This window comes from Hemitrygon akajei, chromosome 10 (genome assembly GCF_048418815.1).
Source record: "Hemitrygon akajei chromosome 10, sHemAka1.3, whole genome shotgun sequence".
In the NCBI taxonomy this organism is placed as follows: Eukaryota; Metazoa; Chordata; class Chondrichthyes; order Myliobatiformes; family Dasyatidae; genus Hemitrygon; species Hemitrygon akajei.
The window spans coordinates 177,487,167-177,513,217 of NC_133133.1; the positions used below are offsets into that span (position 1 = coordinate 177,487,167).

General features: G+C 43.1%; 1 protein-coding gene across 1 annotated transcript in view; it reads left to right on the forward strand.

Moving 5' to 3' along the window:
* cracr2aa (calcium release activated channel regulator 2Aa) overlaps window positions 1–26,051 on the forward strand; it is a 114,040-nt gene that overhangs the window by 4,196 nt on the left and 83,793 nt on the right. Inside the window, exons 2-6 of the mRNA XM_073057716.1 lie at window positions 163–274; window positions 1,579–1,753; window positions 5,022–5,168; window positions 6,903–6,993; window positions 7,135–7,227. Coding sequence (XP_072913817.1) covers window positions 163–274; window positions 1,579–1,753; window positions 5,022–5,168; window positions 6,903–6,993; window positions 7,135–7,227 — 618 coding nt within the window. The remainder of the gene's footprint in view (window positions 1–162; window positions 275–1,578; window positions 1,754–5,021; window positions 5,169–6,902; window positions 6,994–7,134; window positions 7,228–26,051) is intronic.

Genomic DNA, 26,051 nt, shown 5'->3' on the forward strand with positions numbered 1-26,051 from the left:
CCTCTCCAAATTTAAGTCATTTTTCTTTTACATTTAGTCCTTTCACACTCCTTTGGCTGATGCTCTGTGACATTGGTAATGTGCTCTTTTGCATATTGTGCATTGGTATTTTCTGGTGTGACTGGAAAGAATTCTGCAGAATTAAGTTTCTCATTTTCCCAGTACCTTCAGGCAGAGGTATCGCTCAGTGCAGAGCAGTTGAAGGATGTGTTTGATGCATTGGATACAGACGGGAATGGAAAGCTTACACTGGAGGAATTTACTACAGGATTTAGTGAGTTTCTTCTTCAATTGTTAAACTTAAGCTACAACAAGGAGTAAGTTTATTAATTGCCTGAAGCTTTTGACAGAGGAATTACAAACAGAAATAATCATTAATTTGGAATTATGTAGTCTTTTATGATGGTGTAAGAATAGGGAGTGGTTTTCACCTCAATACACCCATGCCCTCGATTCAGTTCAAACCCTCACAAAATATCTACTAATTGTGTCTGTTTGCAGGCTTTCTGGTCTCAAAGTTAAGCTTTTATTTTGGATGCAGGAATATTTAAAATCACATTTATCATTGTTATTTATGAAGTTGATTTAGTAAAAAAATGATTACTCCTCAGTGCAATGAGTGAATAGTACAGTAAAACTCTTAAAGGTATTTTCAGAACTGCTCACCCCACCTTAGCTCCATAGTACCAGTCACATTGTGGCATGCTCTCTGTGCTGTATCTTCAGCAGAGAGGAATTCTTTCAGCACTCTGGCAGTGTTCTGTTTGTACAGTCTCCAATAGTTTATTGGTTCCTCAATGCTCCTTTGGCACTGCAGTTCTCCCTCAGTACTTCTCTTCTGAAACAGCAACTTGTGGAGTGGGACTTGAGCATTTAGAGAATTCAGCATTAACCCAATAAGTTTATTTACTTCTTACTGGGGGATAGGCAACTGACAGTAGCTTACCAGAGTCTGTTGTCCTGGCCAGTCTTTCACATTGTCTCCATGTCTAGCCCATCTTCTTTGTGTCCCATTCCTCTCACAGGGATGAGATCTTTGAAGCTTCTTTTGGCATTTCTGTAGCTATGGTCTTTCTAGCCTCATGTCCAACCCTCCTCCTTTTGCATCCAGGCCTGGGACTGGCCATTGCAGAGTTACTAAGTGAGCTATTTTGTACTTAATGTGTCTGTTTTAAAACTGCACTAGGTTCCTTCACTATAGTGCATCAAAGAAAATATTTGAAAGCATTTGTAAATGCTACCGTTTTATGCAGGTTCATTGTAGGTTTCATGTTTATTAAAATACCCATTAGTTTTACAAGGAACAGTAACAAATGGAACTTATAAATACTTGTCTGATTTGTATTCAGATTGCAGAAATGTTGTTGGATGAAAATTAAGAGAAATCGACAAACATATAAAAACAATAGATGCTTTGTTCTAGATTTGTTGATGCATCTAAACATGGTGGAAATGCACTGAAAGATCTTTATGATGAATAATCCTAAGCTATCATTTGATATTTAACTGATCAAAATGCAAAATAATCGTGTTTTTATATTAATTGATCTTTATAACCTGAAAGTTTTTGTCGTTCAGGTCAATTTCTGCTTAAAGAAAAGATTTTTGTAAGCAAGGTAAATTCAGTCCAGGATCAAAATGAAGGGCTAAATTGGGATCCATCAGAAAAACGGTTGATGATGATGGACAACGATGAGGAACATTGCTTTCAGATGCTAATAGACAACCTGGGAGCAAAGAATCTGTTCAAAGGGTAAGAAAAATTAAATCACATCAAGGTGTATGGTAACATTGCACAAAATCACAATAGATTACTTGTAACTCGCAGAACTTGCTTCATTCTCCTGCCTGCAATCCACAAGTAGGAGGCCCATGGCAGAGCTCCTGTTTCACTTTGTCCTTTCTCCCCTAATAACTCTCTCCTTTTCCCTCTGGCCTGGTTCCTTTCTCCCCTAACTCTCTCCTTTTCTATTTGGCCCAGTTCCTTTCTCCCCTAACTCTCTCCTTTTCCCTCTGGCCCGGTTCCTTGCCATCGATGTTGTCTGCCACTTTAACTGTTCCATTTCCCCAGTCCCAGCAGGGCTTTCTGATGTGGGATGTGGATGTAAAGGAATTGTACTGTTGTCCTTATACCTGCTCCCTCACCACCAAAGGGCAACGGATAGACCATGCTGATTTTGTCCTACCTTGTCTTGTGTCCAACAGCAGGCATGAAGAACACACAACAGCTATTTACTACACTAGGTACAGTAAAAGGAAAAAGGAAGGGAGCCTTAACAGAAACTTACCTACAGCCAATGCCTCTTTTGAGCCAAAGCTTCCTTTGAGCCAGATCCTGACACTCCTACACTCACCACTGGCCTACTCCCAGCAACGCCGCCCTGCTTGTCCCTTCTGTACTTCTAAACAAGCATCGCTGACCTGCGAGAAACCTCGTCATTGTGGCCTGCTCCTGCCGCTGATTGGGCTGTTAGAATGAGTCTGAAAGCCCGTGAAGCTCCTTTTCAATGAATGTTGTGGACCTGTGAGAAACTTCGCCACTGTGGCATGCTCCTGCAGTGGGGCCATTTGAATGAGTCTGAGAGCCCACACAAAGCTCTCATTTTAAATGGGGGTTGTTAACCTGTGAGAAACCTAGCCGCTGTGGCATGTTCCTGCCACTGGGCCATTTGAATGAGTCTGAAAGCTCATGAAGCTCTCATTTAAAACAAGCGTCAACGACCTGTGAGAAATCTCATTGCTGTTGCATACTCCTGCCACTGATTGGGCCATCAGAAAAAGTGTCAGACAAGATTTCCCTTTACAGAAACCATGCTGACATCCAACACTTCCCCCAGTCACTGAGGTTAGACTAACTGGTCTATAATTTCCTTTAGAACCATAGAACATTACAGCACAGAAACAGGCCTTTTGGCCCTTCTTGGCTGTGCCGAACCATTTTTCTGCCTAGTCCCACTGAGCTGTACCTGGACCGTACCCCTCCATACACCTCTCATCCATGTACCTGTCCAAGTTTTTTTCTTTTGCATTCCTCCCATCTTAAAGAGTGGAGTGACATTTCAAATCATACAGTCCTCCGGGACCTTGCCAGAATCAAGTGATTCTTGAAAGATCTCTTCTCCCTCCTGCCGTCTGGGAAAAGGCTCTGAAGCATTCGGGCTCTTACGACCAGACTATGTAACAGCTTCTTCCCCCAAGCTATCAGACTCCTGAATACCCAGAGCTTGGATGGACACCTTGCCCTATTGTCCTGTTTATTATTTATTGTAATGCCTGCACTGTTTTTGTGCACTTTACGCAGTCCTGTGTAAGTCTGTAGTCTAGTGTAGCTATCTCTCTGTTGTTTTTTTTAATGTATTTCAGTCTAGTTTTTGTACTGTGTCATGTAACACCATGGTCCTGAAAAACGTTGTCTCATTTTTACTATGTACTGTACCAGCAGTTATGGTCGAAATGACAATAAAAGGGTCTTGACTTGAAAAAAAAAGTGACTTGACTTGATTATGACCAATGTATCTGTTATCTCTTCAGCAACCTCTCTCAGGTTCTTAAATGTTCCCAATCCTCTTCTTGTTAATTGTTGCTTTGTTGTGTGCCCTCTCTTTTTGTTTTTACATTAGCTTTCACTTCCCTTGTCAGGTACTGAGTGCTATTTGAGTATTTCTTCATTTCTGGGAACATATCTGTCCTGCATCTTCCTCTCTTTTTTCCCTGGAATTCATGCCATTGCTGCTCTGCTGCCATTTCTGTCAGCAGTTCCTTCCAATTTACTTTGGGCAGTTCCTCTCTCATACCACTGTAATTTCCTTTACTCCACTGAAATAACATAGTGTTATAATTGCTGGGGAAGTGCAGTGCAGACCAACAGTATGATCAAGGCCATACCTGGGTAGATTGTGAGATCAAGAATTCATCTTCAATGTACAGGAGGTCCTTCCAGTAGCCTTATAACAGCAGGATAGAAGCTGTCCTTGAGCCTGGTGGTGTGTGCTGTATCTTCTGCCCCCAAGGAAATGGGGAGAAGAGAGACTCTCCAGGGTGGGAAGGGTCTTTGATTATGTTGGTTGCTTCTCTGAGGCAGTGAGGTGTAGAGTCCAAAGGTTTCTTTCTGTGATGTGCTGAACTGTCACCACAACTCTCTGGAGTATGTACAGTCTTGTGCAGAGCAGTTGCCATAACAGGCCTGATGCATTCAGGTGGGATGTATCTGTAACAAAGGTGGTGCAGGTCAAGAATGTTCTGAATTTCCTTAGCCTTCTGGGGAAGTAGAGATGCTGGTGTTCTCTCTTGGTCATAGAGTCTATCTGGCTCGACAAGACAGGATATTGAGAATGATCTTGAAAATAAAAGGAATAATATATGAGAAGCATTTGATGGCTCTGGGCCTGTACTCACTAAAGTTTAGAAGAATGCTGGGGGAACCTCATTGAAGCCTACATAATGTTGAAAGGTCTAGACAGAGTGGGAATGGAGAGGCCGAGTCTAGGACCAGAGGGCACATGCTCAGAATAGAAGGACGGCTCTGTAGAATAGAGATGAGGAGGAATTTCTTTAGTGAGAAGGTGTTGAATCTATGGAATTCATGGCTGTGGAGACCAGGTCATTGGGTATATTTAAAGCAGAGGTTGATGGGTTCTTGATTGGTAAGGTTGTCAGAGATTACAACCTTTGATTACAACCAATTGGTAAGGTTGTCAAGGAAAAGGCAGATGATGGGGTTGAGAAGGATAATAAATCTACTATGATTGAATGGCAGAGCAGACTTGCTGTGCCAAATGGCCTAATTCTGCCCCTATGTCTTCATGTATTGGCAATGTTTGATACGTAAGGAGCTCAGATCTCAACTATCTGCAACTTGCCACAATTGGTGTATATCAATGTCCAATACTGTGTGAGCTATTAAATATTTCCAGTACTTTTTATTGAACATTTCAGGTTTTGATAAATTGTATGACCTTGTAGATAATTGAAAACAATTGGCCAAGGGGCAGATATCAAATGCATCTATATATATTTTTTAGTCAAGAGGAAGTACAAATCCTTTGGTTGCAACTTCGGAAAGATGAGCCGCAATTGCTCAGTAATTTTGAAGCACTTCTGGGAAAAATTTCCATCCAGATACAAGAGGCAAACAAGGAAAAGGAAATGATGGAGTTTGCTCTAAAAAGGTTTGCTTGCATTATAATAATTTCGATTTAACAGATAACTGGCATTGTTAAAAAAATCTGTGAATTGTGTATCTAAACTGATTGTTCCCATCACTCATAAAATCCAAGCAATAAGCTGGATGACTATCAATTCTAAGGTGTTAATCAGGTAGTCCAGCATAACTGGATGTTAGTTTGGATAGATGTGTGAGATGTGTGGTATACATTACAGATCCTCCAGGAGGTCTTCTACCTGAAGCTGCAGGTCCAGTGCTGATACTTAATGGTTGGCATGGACATGCTGGAGCAAAGAGCCGGCATTCTCAACTGTATGACTCCATGACTAACTGGATTCCAAGTCACAGAACTAAATTCAACAAGTACTCAAAATCCAAATTGAAAAGCATACGTGGAAATAAGAAAAGTTGAAAAGTGATCGACCTGACACACGAACATAGAAACACAGAAAACCTACAGCACAATACAGGCCCTTCAGCCCACAAAGTTGTGCCGAACATGTCCCTACCTTAGAAATTAATAGGCTTACCTATAGCCCTCTATTTTTCTAAGTTCCATGTACCTATCCAAAAGTCTCATAAAAGACCCTATCGTATCCGCCTCCACCACTGTTGCCAGCAGCCCATTCCACGCACTCACCACTCTTTGAGTAAATAACTTACCCCTGACATCTCCTCTGTACCTACTCCCCAGCACTTTAAACCTGTGTCCTCTAGTGGGAATCATTTCAGCCCTGGGAAAAAGCCTCTGACTATCCACACGATCAATGCCTCTCATCATCTTGTACACCTCTATCAGGTCACCTCTCGTCCTCCATCGCTCCAAGGAGAAAAGGCCGAGTTCATTCAACCTATTCTCTTAAGGCATGTTCCCCAATCCAGGCAACATCTTTGTAAATCTCCTCTGCACCCTTTCTATGGCTTCCACATCCTTCCTGTAGTGAGGCGACCAGAACTGAGCACAGTACTCCAAGTGGGGTCTGTCCAGGGTTCTATATAGCTGAAACATCCTCTTTCTCTCCACAGACGCTGTCTGCTCCACTGAAATAGAACAACACATTCAATGAGAATCAGTTTTAGTTCAGATTTTAGTCTTTTTCAGATTTGCTTGGTCTAAAATCTTGATGCGTGACCTCGGAGATAAAATTGATGCATTTATGCAATACCACAATGCTCAAATCCACCTCCTCATAATTATCTATCTAACTGACCATCTAATCCTCAGAATGACCTGTATGATTGATTGAAGATATTGAACTGGAGTCAGTACCACATAATAGGAATATCAGAAAGGAGGAATACCATGGTAGTGTAGCGGTTAGCTTAAAACTATGATGGCTCGGGGCATTACGGAGTTTGGAGTTCAATTCCAGCACCACCTGTAAGAAGTTTGCGCATTCTCCCCGTGAACACTGTGGGTTTCCTCTGGGTTGTTCAGTTGCCTCCCACAAAGATGTACTGGTTAGTAGATTAATTGATCATTGTAAATCGTCCTGTGATTAGGCTAGGATTAAATAGGTGGGTTGCCGGGTGGTGCAGCTCGTTGGGCTGGAAGGGCTTATTCCATGCTGTATTTCTAAATAAAGTAAAAATAAATAATTTTCCAGGAATTGGAACCCATGCTCCTTGCACATCCCACTTTTCGTTCTTGATAGTTCCTGGCCTGTATTTGACACTTGTTTGAAGTCTTTCAACACAAACAGCTTCATCTCAAACTAAATGTCTTGTTTATTTGCAGAAAGGAGACAGAATACTTTGGAGAAATTAAACACCTCTATGATGAAACAGAGCAACAGATTCAAAGGGAAAAAGAGAGAATATTTGACAAAGTATGAGGTTAAATGTATCCTTTTTTGGTGAATTAGTTTTTTGTTAAATTATGTGTTTATTTATTTTCATTTTCAAAATATCCTGGAAGCTTTGCTTATGATGGTTATATGATGCAGTGTATATGCCTTTCTTTTGCTCAGGGTATGGATTTGAAGTCTCGATGTCAAGAGCTAGAAGAGGTGCTTAGGGTTAAAGAGCAAGAACAGGAGCAACTCTCACAAAGCCACAAGCGGGTAATACTGGCAGCTCCTCATTCACTCTGAGCCCTATTTTAGAATTAGAATTATGGCTTTTGTTTTTAAACTTCACACTGGGAGAAATAGTTCATGGATATGTGTCCTATCTAAACCATTAAACAATGTGGTCCATGAGAATAATAGTGAACAAAGTGAACAATGAAGTTGGTTATCAAATGTTTATAACATGGTCATGTGCAGTACTTGAATGGGGTAGCCACTGTTTCTTTTAATTTTAGAGATGTTTGTTTTTAATTCAGTTGCAACTTAGAAGTCATTCTAAATAACTCAGACATTTTTAAAAATGTAGTCATTGTGTTTTAGTAATTGAATTGCCAGCATGTTGTTTTGCTCTGAATGGAATAGGACTGCAATCTGGTTGTCCTCAGCAATGACAATGAAGCTCTAACTAATTAAAAATGATCGAGGATCTTTTTCAATTGGGCCAATGAATGGTAAATGGAGCTTAATTTGAATGAGCGAGGTATTGCATTTTGAAAAGTCAATTCTGGGTAGGACTTTCACAGTGAACAGCAGGGCTCTGGGGAATGGTATGAAACAGACGGACCTTGGAATGCATGGTTCATTGAAAGTGGAGTCACAGGTAGGCAGGGTGTTATCATTTCAGCACAATTATGAAGAAAGCACAGCAGCGCCTCTACTTCCTTAGAAGTCTGTGAAGATTTGGTATGACATCTAAAACTTCAACAAGTTTCTGTAGATGTGTGGTGGAGAGTATATTTACTGGCTGCATCACATCCTGGTATAGAAACACCAATGCCCTTGCATGCAAAATATTACAGAAGTAGTGGATGTAGCCCAGTCCATCACAGGTAAAAACTTCCCAGGTAACGGAAGAAAGAGAATTTTCAGATCAATTCCTGAACCAAGACTGTGTGTGTGCCTCCATCACTACTCAGTATAATGCTTTCTGCAATAATGTCTGATGTCTACCCTGATAATGATGATGGACTCTGCCTTAGATCTTGGACTCTCAGTTCTTTTTAACCTGAGAGTCAACCAAATCCAAAAGTGAGAAACCATCTTAGTATACTTACCTTTTGCTGAGATCTGTGCACAATGCAAGCTCGGAAACTGAAATGTAGCAAGATGTGGACAAATTTGCCATTGTCTGGGCAATTTTGGGCTCACATTAAGTGTAAAGAAAATAGAAACTATGCATCATCCTGCACCAAATATCTGAGGCACAGAAACAAACACCCTTGTGGATGGCAAGAATCTTTCTGTGGACAAGTTTATTCCATTGGCTACACTTTCTCAAGGTCAGTCAACAATGATGACAACGTTAACAACATAATAGCAAAGGCAAACACGTCAGCAATAATTTTGAAACACCAGAAGTAAAGTGTGGGAATGAGGAGGAATTAACCCACAATCCAAGCTGAATATTCATGCTTGTGAGATATGTCCTCTACACCCCACAAAATTCTTTGATATTTTCCTTGTAATCTTTCAACCTTATTTATATCTTTCCTGTAGGTAGGTGACCAAAACTATACACAGTATTCCAAATTAAACCTTATCAACACTTCATACAACTTCACCATAACACTGAATTGAATTGACTTTATTTTTTACATCCTTCACATACATGAGGAGTAAAAATCTTTATGTTATGTCTCCATCTAAATGTGCAGTGTGTAATCATAGGAATATATAATAATTTATAATAAATAGAACAGCCAATGTAACATAGAAGTACACTCAAATCAGCGCAAGTTAATCAGTTTGATAGCCTGGTGGAAGAAGCTGTCCCAGAGCCTGTTGATCCTGGCTTTTATGCTGCGGTACCGTTCCCTGGTTGGTAGCAGCTGGAATAGATTGTGGTTGGGATGACTTGGGTCCCCAGTGCTCCTTCGGGCCCTTTTTTCACACCTGTCCTGAATCACGGGAAGTTCAGAACTACAAATGCTTTGGGCTGTCCACACCACTCTCTGCGGTGTCCTGCGATTAAGGGAGGTTCAGTTTCCTGGTGATGCAGCCAGTCAGGATGCTCTCAATTATGCCCTTGTAGAAAGTTCATTTTTCACTGTGCACTAAAACCCCAATCTTGGTGTCATCTGCAAATTTACTGATTCAGTTAACCATATTATCAGCCAGATTGTTGATATAAATGACAAATCGATCGCTGCGGCACTCCACTAGTCACAGGGCTGCAGTCAGAGAGGCAACCATCTGCCACCATAACTACCATTTTGAGAACCTTTGGGGGAAATGACCTACCTGGGGGAAGAACATAAGAAATAGGAGCTGGAGTAGGCCATCTGGCCCATCGAGCCTGCCCCACCATTCAGTAGGATCATGGCTGATCTATCTGATCTGAAGCAACAGCGGCAGTGCCTCTGACACTGAATCTGGCCCTGCAGCACAGAAAGGCAGGGGGCTGAAGAGGATGGCAGCAGGAATACAGACAGACAGACATACTTTATTGATCCCGAGGGAAATTGGGTTTCGTTACAGTTGCACCAAGCAAGAATAGAGTAGAAATATAGCAAAATAAAACCAGAAATAATTAATAGGGGTCTCCATAGTTGGTGGACGCAAAAAGGAAACATGGATGGTATTTGCCTCCCAGGCACCAGGGTCTGCAATGATTCTGAACACATCCACAATATCCTGAAAAGGCACTGTGAGCAGCCAGAAGTCACAGTACGTATTGGTACCAACGACACAGGTAGAAAAAAGGAGGAGATTCTGAAAAAAAGAGGAAGGAAGGAAGGAAGCTGAGAAGCAGGACCTCAAGGATAGTAATCTCGGATTGCTGCCTGTGCCATGTGACAATAAGGATAGGGATAGATTGAGGTGGCAGATAAATGCGTGGCTGAAGAATTGGAGCAGGGAGCAGGGATTCAGATTTCTGGATAATTGGGTGCTCTTCTGGGGTAGATAGGACCTGTACAAAAGAGACGGGTTGCACTTGAATCCGAAGGGGACCGATATTCTTGTGAGCAGGTTTACTAGAGCTATTGCGAGTGGTTTAAACTAATCTGGCAGAGGTATGGGAACCAGCATGATAGAGTTGAGGATGAACCAGCAGGTTTACAAGGAGATGATGGGTGTAACATGAATGTAAGGAAGGACAAGCCAATGATTGGATACAAATGCAGGCAGCAAAGAGTTAAATTGTACCACAGAGGAAAAATTCAAAAGGGCGAAGAATGCAGGACTGGAGGTGCTGTATTTAAATGTGCATAGCATTTGGAATAAAGTGGATGAACTTGTGGTGCAATTAAAGATTAGTCTGTATGATGTTGTGGGAAAGAACGTCATATTTGGACCTTAACATCAAAGGATATACTTTTTATCAAAAGGATAGGTGGTGGTGTGGCTCTGTTGGTAAGAGATGGAATTACATCTTTAGAAAGAGGTGACAGAGGGTCAGAGAATGTTGAATCTTTGTGGGTGAAGTTAAGAAACTGCAAGCGTGAAAAAGCCATTATGTGAATCATATATAGGCCTCCAAATAGCAACCAAGATGAGGGGTTTGAGATTGTAAAGAGAGCTGGAAAAGGTATGTAATAAGGGTAATGACACAGTTGTAATGGTGGACTTCAATATGCAAGGGGATAAGAAAATCAGATTGGTGTTGGGTTGCAAGAGAGGGAATTTGTTGAATACCTACAAGATGACCTTTTTAGAGCAGATTGTGCTTCAGCCTACTCGGGGAAAGGCTATCTTAGATTGGGTGTTATGTAATAACATAGATCTTATTAGGGAGCTTAATGTAAAGAAACCCTTTGTGGGGGCAGCAATTGTAATATGATTGAGTTCATACTGCAGTTTGAGAGGGAGAAGCATAAGTCACATGTATCAGTATTGTAATGGAATAATTGGAATTGCAGATGCATGAGAGAAAAGCTTGCCCAGGTGGATTGGAGGAGAATACTAGTGGGGATGATGGCAGGGCAGAGCTGGCTGAAGTTTCTAGGAACGGTTCATAAGGCGCAGGAAAGCTATGTCCCACCGAAGAAGTTCTCAAATGGTAGGGGTGGGCAACTTTCCTAACAAGGAAAGTGCATAAAAGTCAAGCAAAGGACATATTAAGGCAGCAAAAGTGAGTTGGAAGATGGATGATGGGGAAGCTTTTAACAAAAGGCAACTAAGAAAGCGAGAAGAAGGGAAAAAGTGAAATGGGGGCAAACTAGCCAATAATATAAAACAGGATACCAAAAGTTTTTTCAGTTATATAAAGGGTAAAAGGGACCACTGGAAAATGATGCTGGTGAGGTAGCAATGGGGGACAAAGAAATGGCAGATAAACTGAATGAGAACTTTGCATCAGTCTTCATTGTGGAAGACACTAGCACTGTGCTAGAGGTCCGTAAGTGTGAGGGAGCAGGTGTGAGTGCCATTGTTATTAGAAACAAAAAAGTGCTATTCAAACTCAAAGATCATAAGGTGGATAAGTCATCTAGATCAGATGGACTACAACCCAGAGTCCTGAGAGAGGTTGCTGAAAAGATAATGGATGCATTCGTTATGATCTTTCAAGAATAACTTGATTCTGATATGGTCCTGGAGGACTGGAAGATTGCAAGTGTCATTCCACTCTTTAAGAAGGGAGGGAGGCAAAGAAAGGAAATTATAAGCCGGTTAGCCCAACCTCAGTGGTTGAGAAAATGTTGGAGTTTATTATTAAGGATGAGGTTTTGGGGTATTTGGAGACTAATGATAAAATAAATTAAAGTCAGCATGGTTTTTGTAAAGGGAAATCTTGCCTGACAGATTTGTTAGAGTTGTTCAAGGAAGTAACAAGCAGGGTGACAAAGCAGTGAATGTCATTTACTTGGATTACTTGATAAAGTGCCACACATGAGGATGTGTAACAAGATAAAATCCTATGCATTGCAGGAAAGATACTGACGCGGACAGAAGACTGGCTGACAGGCAGGAGGCAGCATATGGGAATAAAGGGAACCTTTTTTTGGTTGGCTGCCAGTGACTAGTGGTGTTTCTCAGGGATTAGTATTGTTTGTCAGTGATTTGGATAATTGAGTTGCTGGCTTTGTGGCAAAGCTTGTGGATGATACAAAGATAGTTGGAGAGGTAGGTAGTGCTGAGGAAGCAATGCCACTGCAGCAGACTTAGATGGATTGGAAGAAAGGGTAAGAAAGTGGCAGATGGAATACAGTGTTGGGAAATGTATGATAATACGTTTTGGTAAAAAGAACAATAGTTATCTAAATGGGGAGAAAGTTCAAAAATCAGAGGTGCAAAGGGACTAGTCTCACCTACCCCTGGAAACACCTTTCCTGCCTCTATCTTATCTATCTTTTTCATAATTTTATATGTGTCTATAAGATCTCCTCTCATTCTTCTGAATCTCAGCGAGTGAGTTGCCTGGGTCTGTTATCTCTCCTCATAGTCTACCCCCTCATCTCTGGAATCAACATGGTGAACCTCCTCTGCACCACGTCTAAATCCAGTATATCCTTCCTCAAGTAAGGAGACCAGAACTGCACACAGTACTCCAGGTGAGCCCTCACCAGTACCCTGTATAGTTGCAACATAACCTCCCTGCTCTTAAATTCAATCCCTCTAGCAATGAAGGCCAACATTCCATTTGTCTTCTTAATAGCCTGCTGCACCTGCAAATCAGCCTTTTGTGATTCATGCACAAGCACCCTCAAGTCCCTCTGCACAGCAGCATGCTGCAATTTTTTACCATTTAAATAATGATCTGCTCTTTCATTTATCCTTCCAAAGTGGATGACCTTGCATTTTCCAACATTGTACTCCAACTGCCTGACTCTTGCTCACTTACTTAACCATCGATATCTCTCTGCAGACTCAACGTATCCTCTGCACAATTTGCTTTTCCACTCAATTTAGTGTCATCAGCAAACTTAGATACACTATACTTGGTCTGCTCTTCCAGATCGTTAATGTATATCATGAACAGTTGCAGGCCCAGCACTGACCCCTGCAGCACACTGCTCACCACTGATTGCCAACCAGAGTAATACCCTTGTATCGCAACTCTCTGTTTCTATCAGTTAACCAATCCTCTATCCATGCGAATACATCACCCCCAACTCTGTGCACCCTTATCTTATGGATAAGTCTTTTATGTGGCACCTTATCAAACACCTTCTGGAAATCCAAGTAAATAACGTCCATCTGTTCCCCTCTATCCACTGTGCTTGTTATATCCTCAAAGAACTCCAGTAAGTTTGTCAAACAGCACCTGCCTTTGCTGAATCCATGCTGTGTCTGCTTGGTGGATCCATTTCTTTTCAGATGTCTCGCTATTTCTTCTTTAATGACACCTTCAAGCATTTTCCCAACTACAGATGTTAAATTAACTGGTCTGTAGTTACCTGCCTTTTGTCTACATCCTTTTTTGAACAGTGGCATTACATTTGCCGTCTTCCAATCTGTTGAGACCATCCCAGTGTTCAAGGAATTTTGGTGAATCACTAAAGTCTCTCCTATAACTTCTACCATTTCTTTCAGTACCCTGAGATGCATTCCATCAGGACCAGGGGACTTGTCTATCTTCAGGCCCACAAGTTTGCTCAGCACCACCTCTTTAGTGATAGCTATTGTATCAAGTTTGTCACCTTCCATCGCAGCCATAACATCTCTCTTTGGCATGTTAGTTTTGTCCTCCACCGTGAAGACTGACAAAATAGTCATTCAAAGCCTTGGCCATTTTCTCATTACCCAATATCAATTTCCCTCTTCTCAACCTCCAAGGGAACTACGTTCACTGTACCCACCCTTTTCCCATTTATATAATTAATAAAACTTTTACTATCTGTTTTTATATTTTGTGCTAGTTTATTTTCATAATCTAGCTTCCCTTTCTTTATTGCTCACTTAGTGGTTCTTTGTTGCTTTTAAAAGTTTTCCTAATCTTCCATTTTTCCACTACCCTTGGCGACTTTGTATGCATGAACTTTTATTTTGATGCCTTCTTTTATTTCCTGAGTTATCCCAGGCTGGCTCTCCCCACCCTTACTGTCCTTGTTTTTATACCATAAGACCATAAGATTTAGGAGCGAAAGTAAGCCATTCGGCTCATCGAGTCTGCAACGCCATTCAATCATGGGCTGATCCACTTTATCCAATCATTCCCCACTCCCCTGCTTTCACCCCATACCCTTTGATGCCCTGGCTAATCAAGAACCTTTCTATCTCTGCCTTAAATACACCCAATGACTTGGCCTCCACAGCCGCTTGTGGCAACAAATTCCACAGATTTACCACCCTCTGACTAAAGTAATTTCTCTACATCTCAGTTCTAAAAGGACGTCATTCAAACCTGAAGTCTTGCCCTCTTGTCCTAGAATCCCCTACCATGGGAAATAACTTTGCCATATCTAATCTGTTCAGGACTTTTAACATTTGGAATGTTTCTATGAGATCCCCCCTCATTCTCCTGAACTCCAGGGAATACAGCTCAAGAGCTGCCAGACGTTCCTCATATGGTAACCCTTTCATTCCTGGAATCATTCTCATGAATCTTCTCTGAACCCTCTCCAATGTCAGTATATCCTTTCTAAAATAAGGAGCCCAAACTGGAATACACTTTTGTTGAGCACCGTGGAAAAATCTCTTTGAAAGTCTTCTACTGTTCCTCAACTACCCCACCATATAACCTGTGTTTCCAGTCTACACTAACCAAACCCTCCCTCATCCCATTGTAGTCTGTATTGTTTAGGCATAATACACTGGTTTTAGATTAAACTATTGCACCCTCGATTTCTATGAGAAATTCAATCATATTGTGATCATTCTTTCCAAGAGGATCCCTAACTACAAGATCACTAATTTTACCTGTCTCATTGCACAGGACCAGATCTAACATAGCACATTCCCTTGTAGGTTCAGTAACATGCTGTTCAAGAAAGCCATCATGGATGCATTCTATGAAGTCCTCATCAAGACTGCCTCGACCAACTTGATTCACCCAATCTATGTAAAAGTTAAAGTCCCCCATGATAACTGCTGTTCCATGCCTCAGATATTTCTCTTTTTATTGCCTGTGCCACTGTAATGTTATTAATCGGTGGTCAATAGACAACTCCCATCAGTGAATTTTTCCCTTTACCATTCTTTATCTATACCCAGATGGATTCAACATTCTGCTCCTTAAATCTTGTATCATCTCTCACTATCGCCCTGATCTCATCTTTATTTAAGAGCGCTAACCAACATCTTTTCCTTCCTGCCTATCCTCTCATAGAACCTTGATATTTTTGGATATTTAATTCCCAATCCAATCCACCCTGCAAATGCATCTCTGTAATGGTCACTAATTCATATCTCCTTGTACTGATTTGTGCCACAAGTTCACTGACCTTGTTTTGAATACTAGGGCATTCAAATAAAGTGCCCATACACTCATTGTGCTTTTAAAATCTTGTAATCTTTTACTCTTTTGCACTTGACTTTTTTTCACTCCATAGAAACATAGAAAACCTACAGCACAATACAGACCCTTCAGCCCACAAAGTTGTGCCGAACATGTCCCTACCGTAGAAATTACTAGGCTTATCCATAGCCCTCTATTTTTCTAAGCTCCATGTACCTATCCATAAGTCTCTTAAAAGACCCTATCGTATCTGGCTCCACCGCCATTGCCGGCAGCCCATTCACACACTCACCACTCTCTGCGTAAAAAACTTACCCCTGACATCTCCTCTGTACCTGCTCTCCAGCACCTTAAACCTGTGTCCTCTAGTGGGAACCATTTCATCCCTGGGAAAAAGCCTCTGACTGTCAATGCCTCTCATCATCTTATACACCTCTGTCAGGTCACCTCACATCTTCCGTCGCTCCAAGGAGAAAAGGCTGAGTTCACTTAACCTGTTTTCATAAGGCATGCTCCCCAATCCAGGCAACATCTTTGTAAATCTCCCCTGCACCCTTTCTATGGCTTCCACATCCTTTCTGTAGTGAGGTGACCAGAACTGAGCACAGTACTTCAAGTGGGGTCTGGCCAGGGTCCTATATAGCTGCAACATTACCTCTCGGCTCCTAAATTCAATTCCACGATTGATGAAAGCCAATACACCATACGCCTTCTTAACTACAGAGTAAACCTGTGCAGCTGCTTTGAGCGTCCTATGGACTTGGATCCCAAGATCCCTCTGATCCTCCACACTACCAAGAATCTTACCATTAATACTTTATTCTGCCATCATATTTGACCTGCCAAAATGAACCACTTCACTCTTATCTGGGTTGAACTCCATCCGCCATTTCTCAGCCCAGTTTTGCATCCTATCAATGTCCCGTTGTAGCCTCTGACAGCCCTCCACACTATCCATAAATCCTCCAACCTTTGTGTCATCAGCAAACTTACTAACCCATCCCTCCACTTCCTCATCCAGGTCATTTATAAAACTCATGAAGAGTAAGGATCCCAGAACAGATCACTGAAGCACTGCACTGGTGACCGACCTCCATGCACAATATGACCCGTCTCTGGACAATCCACAAAGCAATGTCCCCTTGGATCCCATGCTTCTTCACTTTCTCAATAAGGCTTGCATGGGGTACCTTATCAAATGTCTTGCTGAAATCCATGTACACTACATCTACTGCTATTCCATCATCAATGTGTTTAGTCACATCCTCAAAAAATTCAATCAGGCTCGTAAGGCACAACCTGCCCTTGACAAAGCCATGCTGACTATTCCTAATCATATTATACCTCTCCAAATATTCATAAATCCTTCCTCTCAGGATCTTCTCCATCAAGTTAACAACCACTGAGGTAAGACTCACTGGCCTATAATTTCCTGGTCGATCACTACTCCCTTTTTTGAATAAAAGAACAACATTCGCAACACTCCAATCCTCCGGAACCACTCCCATCCCCATTGATGATGCAAAGATCATCGCCAGAGGCTCAGCATTCTCCTCCCTGGTCTACCACAGTATCCTGGGGTACATCTCATCTGGTCCCGGCGACTTAACCAACTTACTGCTTTCCAAAAGCTCCTGCACATCCTCTTTCTTAATATCTACATGCTCAAGCTTTTCAGTCTGCTGCAAGTCATCACTACTATCACCAAAATCCTTTTCCATAGTAAATACTGAAGCAAAGTATTCATTAATTACCTTTGCTATTTCCTCAGGTTCCATACACACTTTCCCACTGTCATACTTGATAGGTCCTATTCTTTCTCGTCTTATTCTCCTGCTCTTCACATACTTGTAGAATGCCTTGGTGTTAATCCTGCCCATTAAGGCCTTCTCACGGCCCCTTCTGGCTCTCCTAATTTCCTTAAGCTCCTTCCTGTTAGCCTTATAGTCTTCTAGATCTCTAACATTACCTAGCTGTCTGAACCTTTTGTAAGCTTTTCTTTTCTTGACTAGATTTATTACAGCCTTTGTAACACCATGGTTCCAGTACCCTACCATAACTTACCTGTCTCATTGGAACATACCAATGCAGAACTCCACACAAATATTCCCTGAACGTTTCTTCCGTACTTTGCCCTGAGAACATCTGTTTCCAATTTAGCTTCTAATTTCCTGCCTGATAGCCTCATAATTCCCCTTACTCCAATTAAACACGTTTCTAACTCGTCTATTCCTATATCTCTCCAATGCTGTAATAGAATTATGATCACTATCTCCAAAATGCTCTCCCACTGAGAGATCTGGCACCTGACCAGGTTCATTTCCCAATAACAAATCAAGTACAGCCTCTCCTCTTGTAGGGTTATCTACATACTGTGTCAAGAAACCTTCCTGAACACACCTAACAAACTCCACTCGATCTAAATCCCTTGCTGTAGGGAGATGCCAATCAATATTTGGGAAATTAAAATCTCCCATCACGACAACTCTGTTAGTATTACCCCTTTCCAGGATCTGTTTCCCTATCTGCTCCTCGATATCCCTGTTACTATTGGGTGGCCTATAAAAACACCCGGTAAAGTTACTGACCCCTTCCTGTTCCTAACCTCCACCCACAGAGACTCTGTAGACAATCTCTCCATGGCGTCCACCTTTTCTACAGCTGTGACACTATCTCTGATGAACAGTGCCATGCCCCCACCTCTTTTGCCTCCCTCCCAGTCCTTTCTGAAACATCTAAAGCCCGGCACTTGAAGTAACCATTCCTGTCCCTGAGCCATCCAAGTCTCTGTAATAGCCACCACATCATATCTTCAAGTACTGATCCACACTCTAAGCTCATCCGCTTTGTTCACAACACTCTTTGTATTAAAATAGACACATCTCAAACCTTTGGTCTGAGCGTGTCCCTTCTCTGTCACCTGCCTATCCTCCCTCACACACTGTCTCTTGGCTTTCTCTATTTGTGTGCCAGCCATTTCTTCCCCAGTCTCTTCAGTTTGGTTCCCACCCCCCCAACAATTCTAGTTTAAACTCTCCCCAGTAGCCTTAGTGAATCTCCCCGCAAGGATATTGGTCCCCCTGGTATTCAAGTGCAACCTGTCCTTTTTGTACAGGTCACACCTGTCCCAAAATCTCCACTCTTACTTTTTTTTATTTTTTGCTTTTTCTTTAACTTTACCACACTTTTCTTTTTTGCTTTACTTCTCCAATCTGTTGAACTCCAGAAGACAAAGGAGCAGAAGGCGGCCATTCAGCCCATCGAGTCTGCTCCGCCATTTTATCATTCTGATGAAATGGGAGCTGATCCATTCTCCCATTTAGTCCCACTCCCCCGACTTCTCACCATAACCTTTGATGCTCTGGCTACTCAGATACCTATCAGTCTCTGCCTTAAATACATTGAATGACTTGACCTCCACTGCCGCCCATGGCAACAAATTCCACAGATTCACCACCCTCTGGCTAAAAGAATTTCTTCACATCTCTGTTCTGAATAGGTGCCCTTCAATCCTTGAGTCATACCCTCTTGTACTAGACTCCCCCTCCATGGGATACAACTTTGCCACATCCACTCTGTCCATGCCTTTCAACATTCGAAATGTTTCTATGAGGTCCACCCTCACTCTTCTAAACTCCAAGGAGTACAGTCCAAGAGCGGTCAAACGTTCCTCATATGTTAACCCTCTCATTCCTGGAATCATTCCAGTGAATCTTCTCTGAACCCTCTCCAACGTCAGCACATCCTTTCTTAAATAAGAAGCCCAAAACTGCACACAGTACTTCTTACCAGTGCCTTTTTGAGTCTCAACATCACATCACTGCTCCTATACTCTATTCCTCTAGAAATGAATGCCAACGTTGCATTCGCCTTCTTCACCACCAACTCAAGCTGGAGGTTAACCTTAAGGGTATCCTGCATGAGGACTCCCAAGTCCTGTTGCATTTCAGAACTTTGAATTCTCTCCCTATTTAAATAATAGTCTGCCTGTTTATTTCTTTTACCAAAGTGCATGACCATACACTTTCCAACATTGTATTTCATTTGCCACTTCTTTGCCCATTCTCTCAATCTATCCAAGTCTCACTGCAGACTCTCTGTTTCCTCAGCACTACCGGCCCCTCCACCTATCTTTGTATCATCAGCAAACTTAGCCACAAAGCCATCTGTTCCATAATCCAAATCGTTGTTATACAACGTAAAAAGAAGTAGCCACAACACGGACCCTTGTGGAACACCATTGGTAACTGGCAGCCAACCAGAATGGGATCCCTTTATTCCCACTCTCTGTTTCCTGCTAATCAGCCAAAGCTCTATTCATGTATGTAACTTTCCTGTAATTCCATGGGCTCTTGTTTAGCAGCCTCGTGTGGCACCTTGTCAAAGGCCTTCTGAAAATCCAAATATACAACATCCACTGTATCTCCCTTGTCTAGCCTACTTGTAATTTCCTCAAAAAATTGTAATTGGTTTGTCAGGCAGGATTTTCCTTTAAGGAAACCATGCTGAGTTCTGCCTTTCTTGTCATATGCCTCTAGCTACTCCCTAACCTCATCCCTGACAATTGACTCCAACAACTTCGCAACCTCTAATGTCAAGTTAACAGGTCTATAATTTCCTTTTTGCTTCCTTGCCCCCTTCTTAAATAGCGGAGTAACATTTGCAATCTTCCAGTCCTCCAGAACCATGCCAGAATCTATTGACTTTTGAAAGATCATTGCTAAAGCCTCCACAATCTCCACTGCTACTTCCTTCAGAACACGAGGGTGCATTCCATCTGGTCCGGGAGATTAATCTACCCTTAGATTATTCAGCTTCCTGAGTACTTTCTCTGTCGTAATTGTGACTGCGCACACTTCTCTTCCCTGACACCCTTGAGTGTCTGGTATACTGCTGAAGTCTTCCTCAGTGAAGACTGATGCAAAATACTTGTTCAGTTCTGCCGCCATCTCCTTATCTCCCATTACAATTTCTCCAGCATCATTTTCTATTGGTCCTATATCTACTCTCATCTGTCTTTTACTCTTTATATACTTGAAAAAGCTTTTAGTATCCTCTTTGATATTATTTGCTCGCTTCCTTTCATAGTTCATCTTTTCCCTCTTAATGACCTTCTTAGTTTCCTTTTGTAAGCTTTTAAAAACTTCCCAATCCTCTGTCTTCCCACTAATTTTTGCTTCCTTGTATGCCCTCTCCTTTGCTTTTACTTGGCTTTGACTTCTCTTTTCAGCCACAGTTGCATCCTTTTTCCATTTGAAAATTTCTTCTTATTTGGAATATATCTATCTTGCACCTTTCTCACTTCTCTCATAAACTCCAGCCACTGCTCCTCTGCTGTCCTTCCTGCTTGTGTCCCTTTCCAGTCAACCTTGGCCAGTTCCTCTCTCATGCCACTGTAATTTCCTTTACTCCACTGAAATACCGACACATCGGATTTTGGCTTCTCTTTCTCAAATTTTGGCCCACATTGTTGTGCTGACCCGCAAACCCTGCCTCACATATAACCCCCCACCTTAAATTCTTTCATATACCTGTCTAGTAGTCTCTTATTACACCTTATTCCTTATGCTGCGTGCATGTAAGTATAACACCTTAAGTTCAGTATTTGGTACTTTTTGCTTTGATTGCACTGCAACTCATCCCAATGGCTGCAAATTTGCCCCATCACCTGCCTGTTCTTCCTGACATCTTTACTGCTCACTATTTTAGATTTATTTCTGTTTTCCCCCCCTCGGCTCTATCATTCCGGTTCCCATCCCCCTGCTAAATTAGCTTAAACTCTCCCTAACAGCTTTATTAAACCTTCCCGCCAGGATATTGGTCCCCTTCGGGTTCAGGTATAACCCTTCCTTTTTGAACAGGTCATACTTCCCCCAGAAGAGATCCCAATGATCCAAGAATCTGAAGCCCTGCCTGCTGCACCAGTCTCTCAGCCACGCAATGATCTGCCTGATCCTTCTACTTTTTTCCCTTGCTAGCACGTGGCACAGGTAGCAATCCTGAAATTACTACCCTGGAGGTTCTGTTTCTCCACTTCCTTCCTAACTCCCAGAAATCTCTCTTCATGACCTCCTCCCTTTTCCTATCTATGTCATTGGTACCAACACATACCAAGACAGCTGGCTGCTTGCCCTCTCCCTTCAGAATATTCTGGACCCGATCCAAGACATCCCGTACCCTGGCACCTGGGAGGCAACACACCATGTGGGTATCTCTATCAGGCTCACAGAATATCCTGTCTATTCCCCTGACAATGAAATCCCCTATGACTACCGCATTCCTCCTCTTCTTCCTTCCCTCTTGAACAACAGCACCAGGCTCAGTGCCAGAATCCGGTCACTGCGGCTGTCCCCTGTCAGGTTATTTCCGTCAACAGCATCCAAAAAGACATATTTGTTGCTGAGGGAGGCAGCCACAGGGGTAAACACAAAGTACACTGCAGATGCTGTGGTCAAATCAACACGTACGAACAAGCTGGATGAACTCAGCAGGTTGGGCAGCATCCGTAGAAAGGAGCAGTCAACGTTTTGGGCCAAGACCCTTCGTCAGGACTGAAGAAGGAGGGGGCAGGGGCCCTATAAAGAAGGTGGGGGGAGGGGGAAGGTGCAGGTGAAAAAATAATCAGAGAAAAGATCAAGGGATAGGGGAGGGGAAGCAGAGAGGGGATAGGCAGGAGAGGTGAAGAAGGAATGTAAGGGGAAAGCACTATGGGTAGTAGAAGAAGACAGAATTATGAGAGAGGTGATAGGCAGCTAGAAGAGGAGGCAGAGTGAAAGTGTGATAGGGGAAGGGAGAGGGAGGGAATGACCAGAAGTTGGAGAACTCGATGTTCATACCAAGGGGCTTGAGACTACCCAGACAGTGAATGAGGTGTTGCTCCTCCAGCCTGAGTTTAGCCTGATCATGGCAGTAGAGGAGGCCATGTACGGACATATCCGAATGGGATATGTCACACTTTCACTCTGCCTCCTCTTCTAGCTGCCTATCCCCTCTCTCATGATTCTGTCTTCTTCTACTACCCATAGTGCTTTCCCCTTACATTCCTTCTTCACCTCTCCTGCCTATCCCCTCTCTGCTTCCCCTCCCCTATCCCTTGATCTTTTCTCTGATTGTTTTTTCACCTGCACCTTCCCCCTCCCCCCACCTTCTTTATCGGGCCCCTGCCCCCTTCTTCTTCAGCCACAGGGGTGCTCTCCACTATCCGGGCATTTCCCTTCCCTCTCCCGACAGTCACCCAGTTTTCTGACCCCTGTAGCCTAGGGATGATTATCTCCTTGTAGCTCCTGTCTATTAACTCTTCACTTTTCATAATGAGCAGTAGGTTATCAAGCTGAAGCTCCAGATCTCTAACACGGTCTCTGAGGAGCTGTATCTCGATGCACCTGGCACAGATGTGGCCATCAAGGAGGCTGGAGGTCTCCCAGGACTACCACATCTGACACCCTGAACTCACCCCCCCTACTATTTAGATTAAGGCTCTATCCACAGCCCTAGTTATGTGATTTGCTATGATCCAGGTCTCATTACGGTTCAGGTGGAGCCTGTCCTAATGGTACGGCTCCTTGCTTCCCCAGTACTGGTGCCAACTTCCCATGAATTCAAATCCACTCTCCTACACCAATCCTGAGCCATACATTCAACTCTGTAATCTTCTTGATCCTATGCCAATTTGCATGTGGCTCAGATAGTCAACCAGAAATTACCACCTTTTTGGTTCAGGCTTTTAACTTAGCCCCTAGCTACTCAAATTCCCTCAGCAGAACCTCTTTCCTCATTCAACCTATCTTGTTTGTACCCACATGGACCATGACAACTGGATCTTTCCCCTCCCACTGCAAATTCCTCTGCAGCTCAGATACAATGTTTTGAACCCGGGCACCAGGCAGGCAACACAGCCTTCGGGACGTGGTAGAGAACTCTGTCTATTCCCCGGAATGGTGGAGCAGACTCGATGGGCTGAATGGCATAATTCTGCTCCTACATCTTATGTTCATCTGCCATCTCCTTGTCCCCTTTTGTTATTTCTCTGGCCTCATTTTATAGCGGTCCTATATCAACACTCATCTCTTTTTTATTTTTCTCTTACTTGAAAAGCTTTTACTATCCATTTTGATATTATTTGCTCGCTTGCTTTTATGTTTCATATTTTCTCTCCTAATGATACTTTTAGTTGCTCTCCATAGGTATTTGGGCAAGACCATAAGGTATAGGAGCAAGAGCAGAAGTGGGCCATTTGGCCTATCGAGTCTGCTCCACCATTCAATCACGGGCTGATCCAATTCTTCCAGTCATCCCCACTCCCCTGCCTTGTCCCCATACCCTCTGATCCCCTGGCTAATCAAGAAGCTATCTATCTCTGCCTTAAATACATCCAGTGACTTGGCCTTCACAGCTGCTTGTTGCAACAAATTCCACAGATTTACCCTCTCTGGCTATCCATCCCATAGGATGATGATGGTTGCTTTCAGTCAGTTACTGGGGTTTGATATGTGCATCCTGGAGTGGCTGTACAGGCCGATCCTTGACAGGCACTGCTTGCCACATACTTGGCAGGTGAGACCTGGAGGGGCAACAGGGGCAGAAGCTCTGTTGTGGTGCTTCCTGTACCTTTCCTCTGTTGCCTCTTTGAGCTTGTTCTCAGTAGTGTCCACACCTTTTCTAATGGCCTCCCTCCACTGTGAGCAATCTTGAGCTAGATCCTCCCATGTTGATGGGGCAACGTCAGATTTCTTGAGGATCCTGTGCAGAACATCCTTGTACCGTAGTTGCTGGCCTCCTTGTTTTTGGGTACCACTCGACAGTTGGCCATACAAGATGACCTTGGGCAGTTTTCCATCAGGCATTCTGACAACATGTCCTGCAAAGCGCAGTTGGGCTGACATCACCAAGGTTGAAACTGCTGGCATCCCGGCATGAGAGAGGACCTCGGTATTGGAGACCTTGTCTCGCCAGGTGATCTTCATCAGAGAATGTAGGTGACACTGCTGCAGTTGGTCAAGCTGGTGTAAGTGACTCTGATATGGGCACCACGTCTCACATCCATATAGCAAGGCTGATACGAAAACGGCCCTGCATACCTTGCACATGGAGGCCAACCTGATGTTCTGTGAACAAACTCGATCTTTCAGCTGACCAAAGGCAAAGCAGGCTTTTCTGGTTCTTGACTCAATCTCTACATCCAGAGAAGGTGAGGATGTTATTATGCTGCCCAGGTAGCAAAACTTGTTGACAGCATTGAGACGAGTGTCATCAATGAGGACAGTTGATCCTTCATAGCTGAGCCAGGAGCCAGTTGGTACAAAACTTCCGTCTTTTTCAGGCTGATTGTCAGACCGAAGCTTTTGGCTGCACTGACAAAGCGACTGGTGATCTTCTGTAAGTCTTCGAGAGAGTGGGCAACCAGTGCCCAGTCATCAGCAAACTGTAGCTCATGCGCCACAATGTCCCTGACTTTTGTTTCTGCTCTCAGTTTTGCGAGGTTGAGAAGCCCGTCATCGACCCTCATTTGTAGGAAGACCCCTGACTTCAGGTCTGATGTGGCATCCTGAAGAACAGCAGCGAAGAATAGTTCAAACAGAGTAGGAGCCAAAACACAACCCTGTTCTAATCCGTTGCTGATGAGAAATGGGTCTGACAACTCACCACACATGTTGATGCGGCCTTCCATGCCTTCGTGGAATGGACGGATGATGTTGGTTAGGCATGGGGGGGGGGGGGCCAACCGAATTTTGATAAGGAGCTTCCACAGGCCACCTCTACCAACAATGTCAAACACTTTGGTTAGATCAACAAATGTGTCAGAGACTTCTCTGCTGCTTAACACATTTCTCTTGGAGCTGCCTCAGTGAGAAGATCATGTCCACTGTACTACGGCCTGTTCAAAAACCACACTGGCTTTCTGGAAGGATGTTGTCACTGATGTTGGACACCAAGTGTCTAAGGATGATCTTCGTGAGGTATTTTCCCAAAACTAACAGAAGAGATATGCTACGGTAATTGTTGCAGTCTCTCTTGTCTCCCTTGTTCTTGTAGATGGTCACGATTGATACGTCTGTGAAATCTCGTGGTAGTTCTGCAGCTCCCCACAACTTTGTGAACAGCTGGTGCAGGCATGATGTCAATGTGTTACCACCATACTGGTAGATCTTGGCTGTGATACTGTCAGGCCCTAGTGCTTTGTTGGGTTTTAGCTGTTTGATGACTTTGATGGCTTCATGAAGAGTGGGGTGGGGGGGAGCATCTAGCTCGAACAGTATGGGTTGAGGGTGTACTCTGCCCATTGCTTCATTGTTGATGGTTCCTGGTCTGTTCAGCAGCTCATGGAAGTGTTACTGCCATCTTTTCATGTGCTCTGACTTCTCAGTGAAGATGGATGTACTGACCTTGCTCAGGAGTTGTGAGGTGCCTTGTTTGATGGACCATACAGAACCTTGATTGCTTCATAGAAGCTCCTTGAGTCATTACAGTCAGAGAAGGCTTG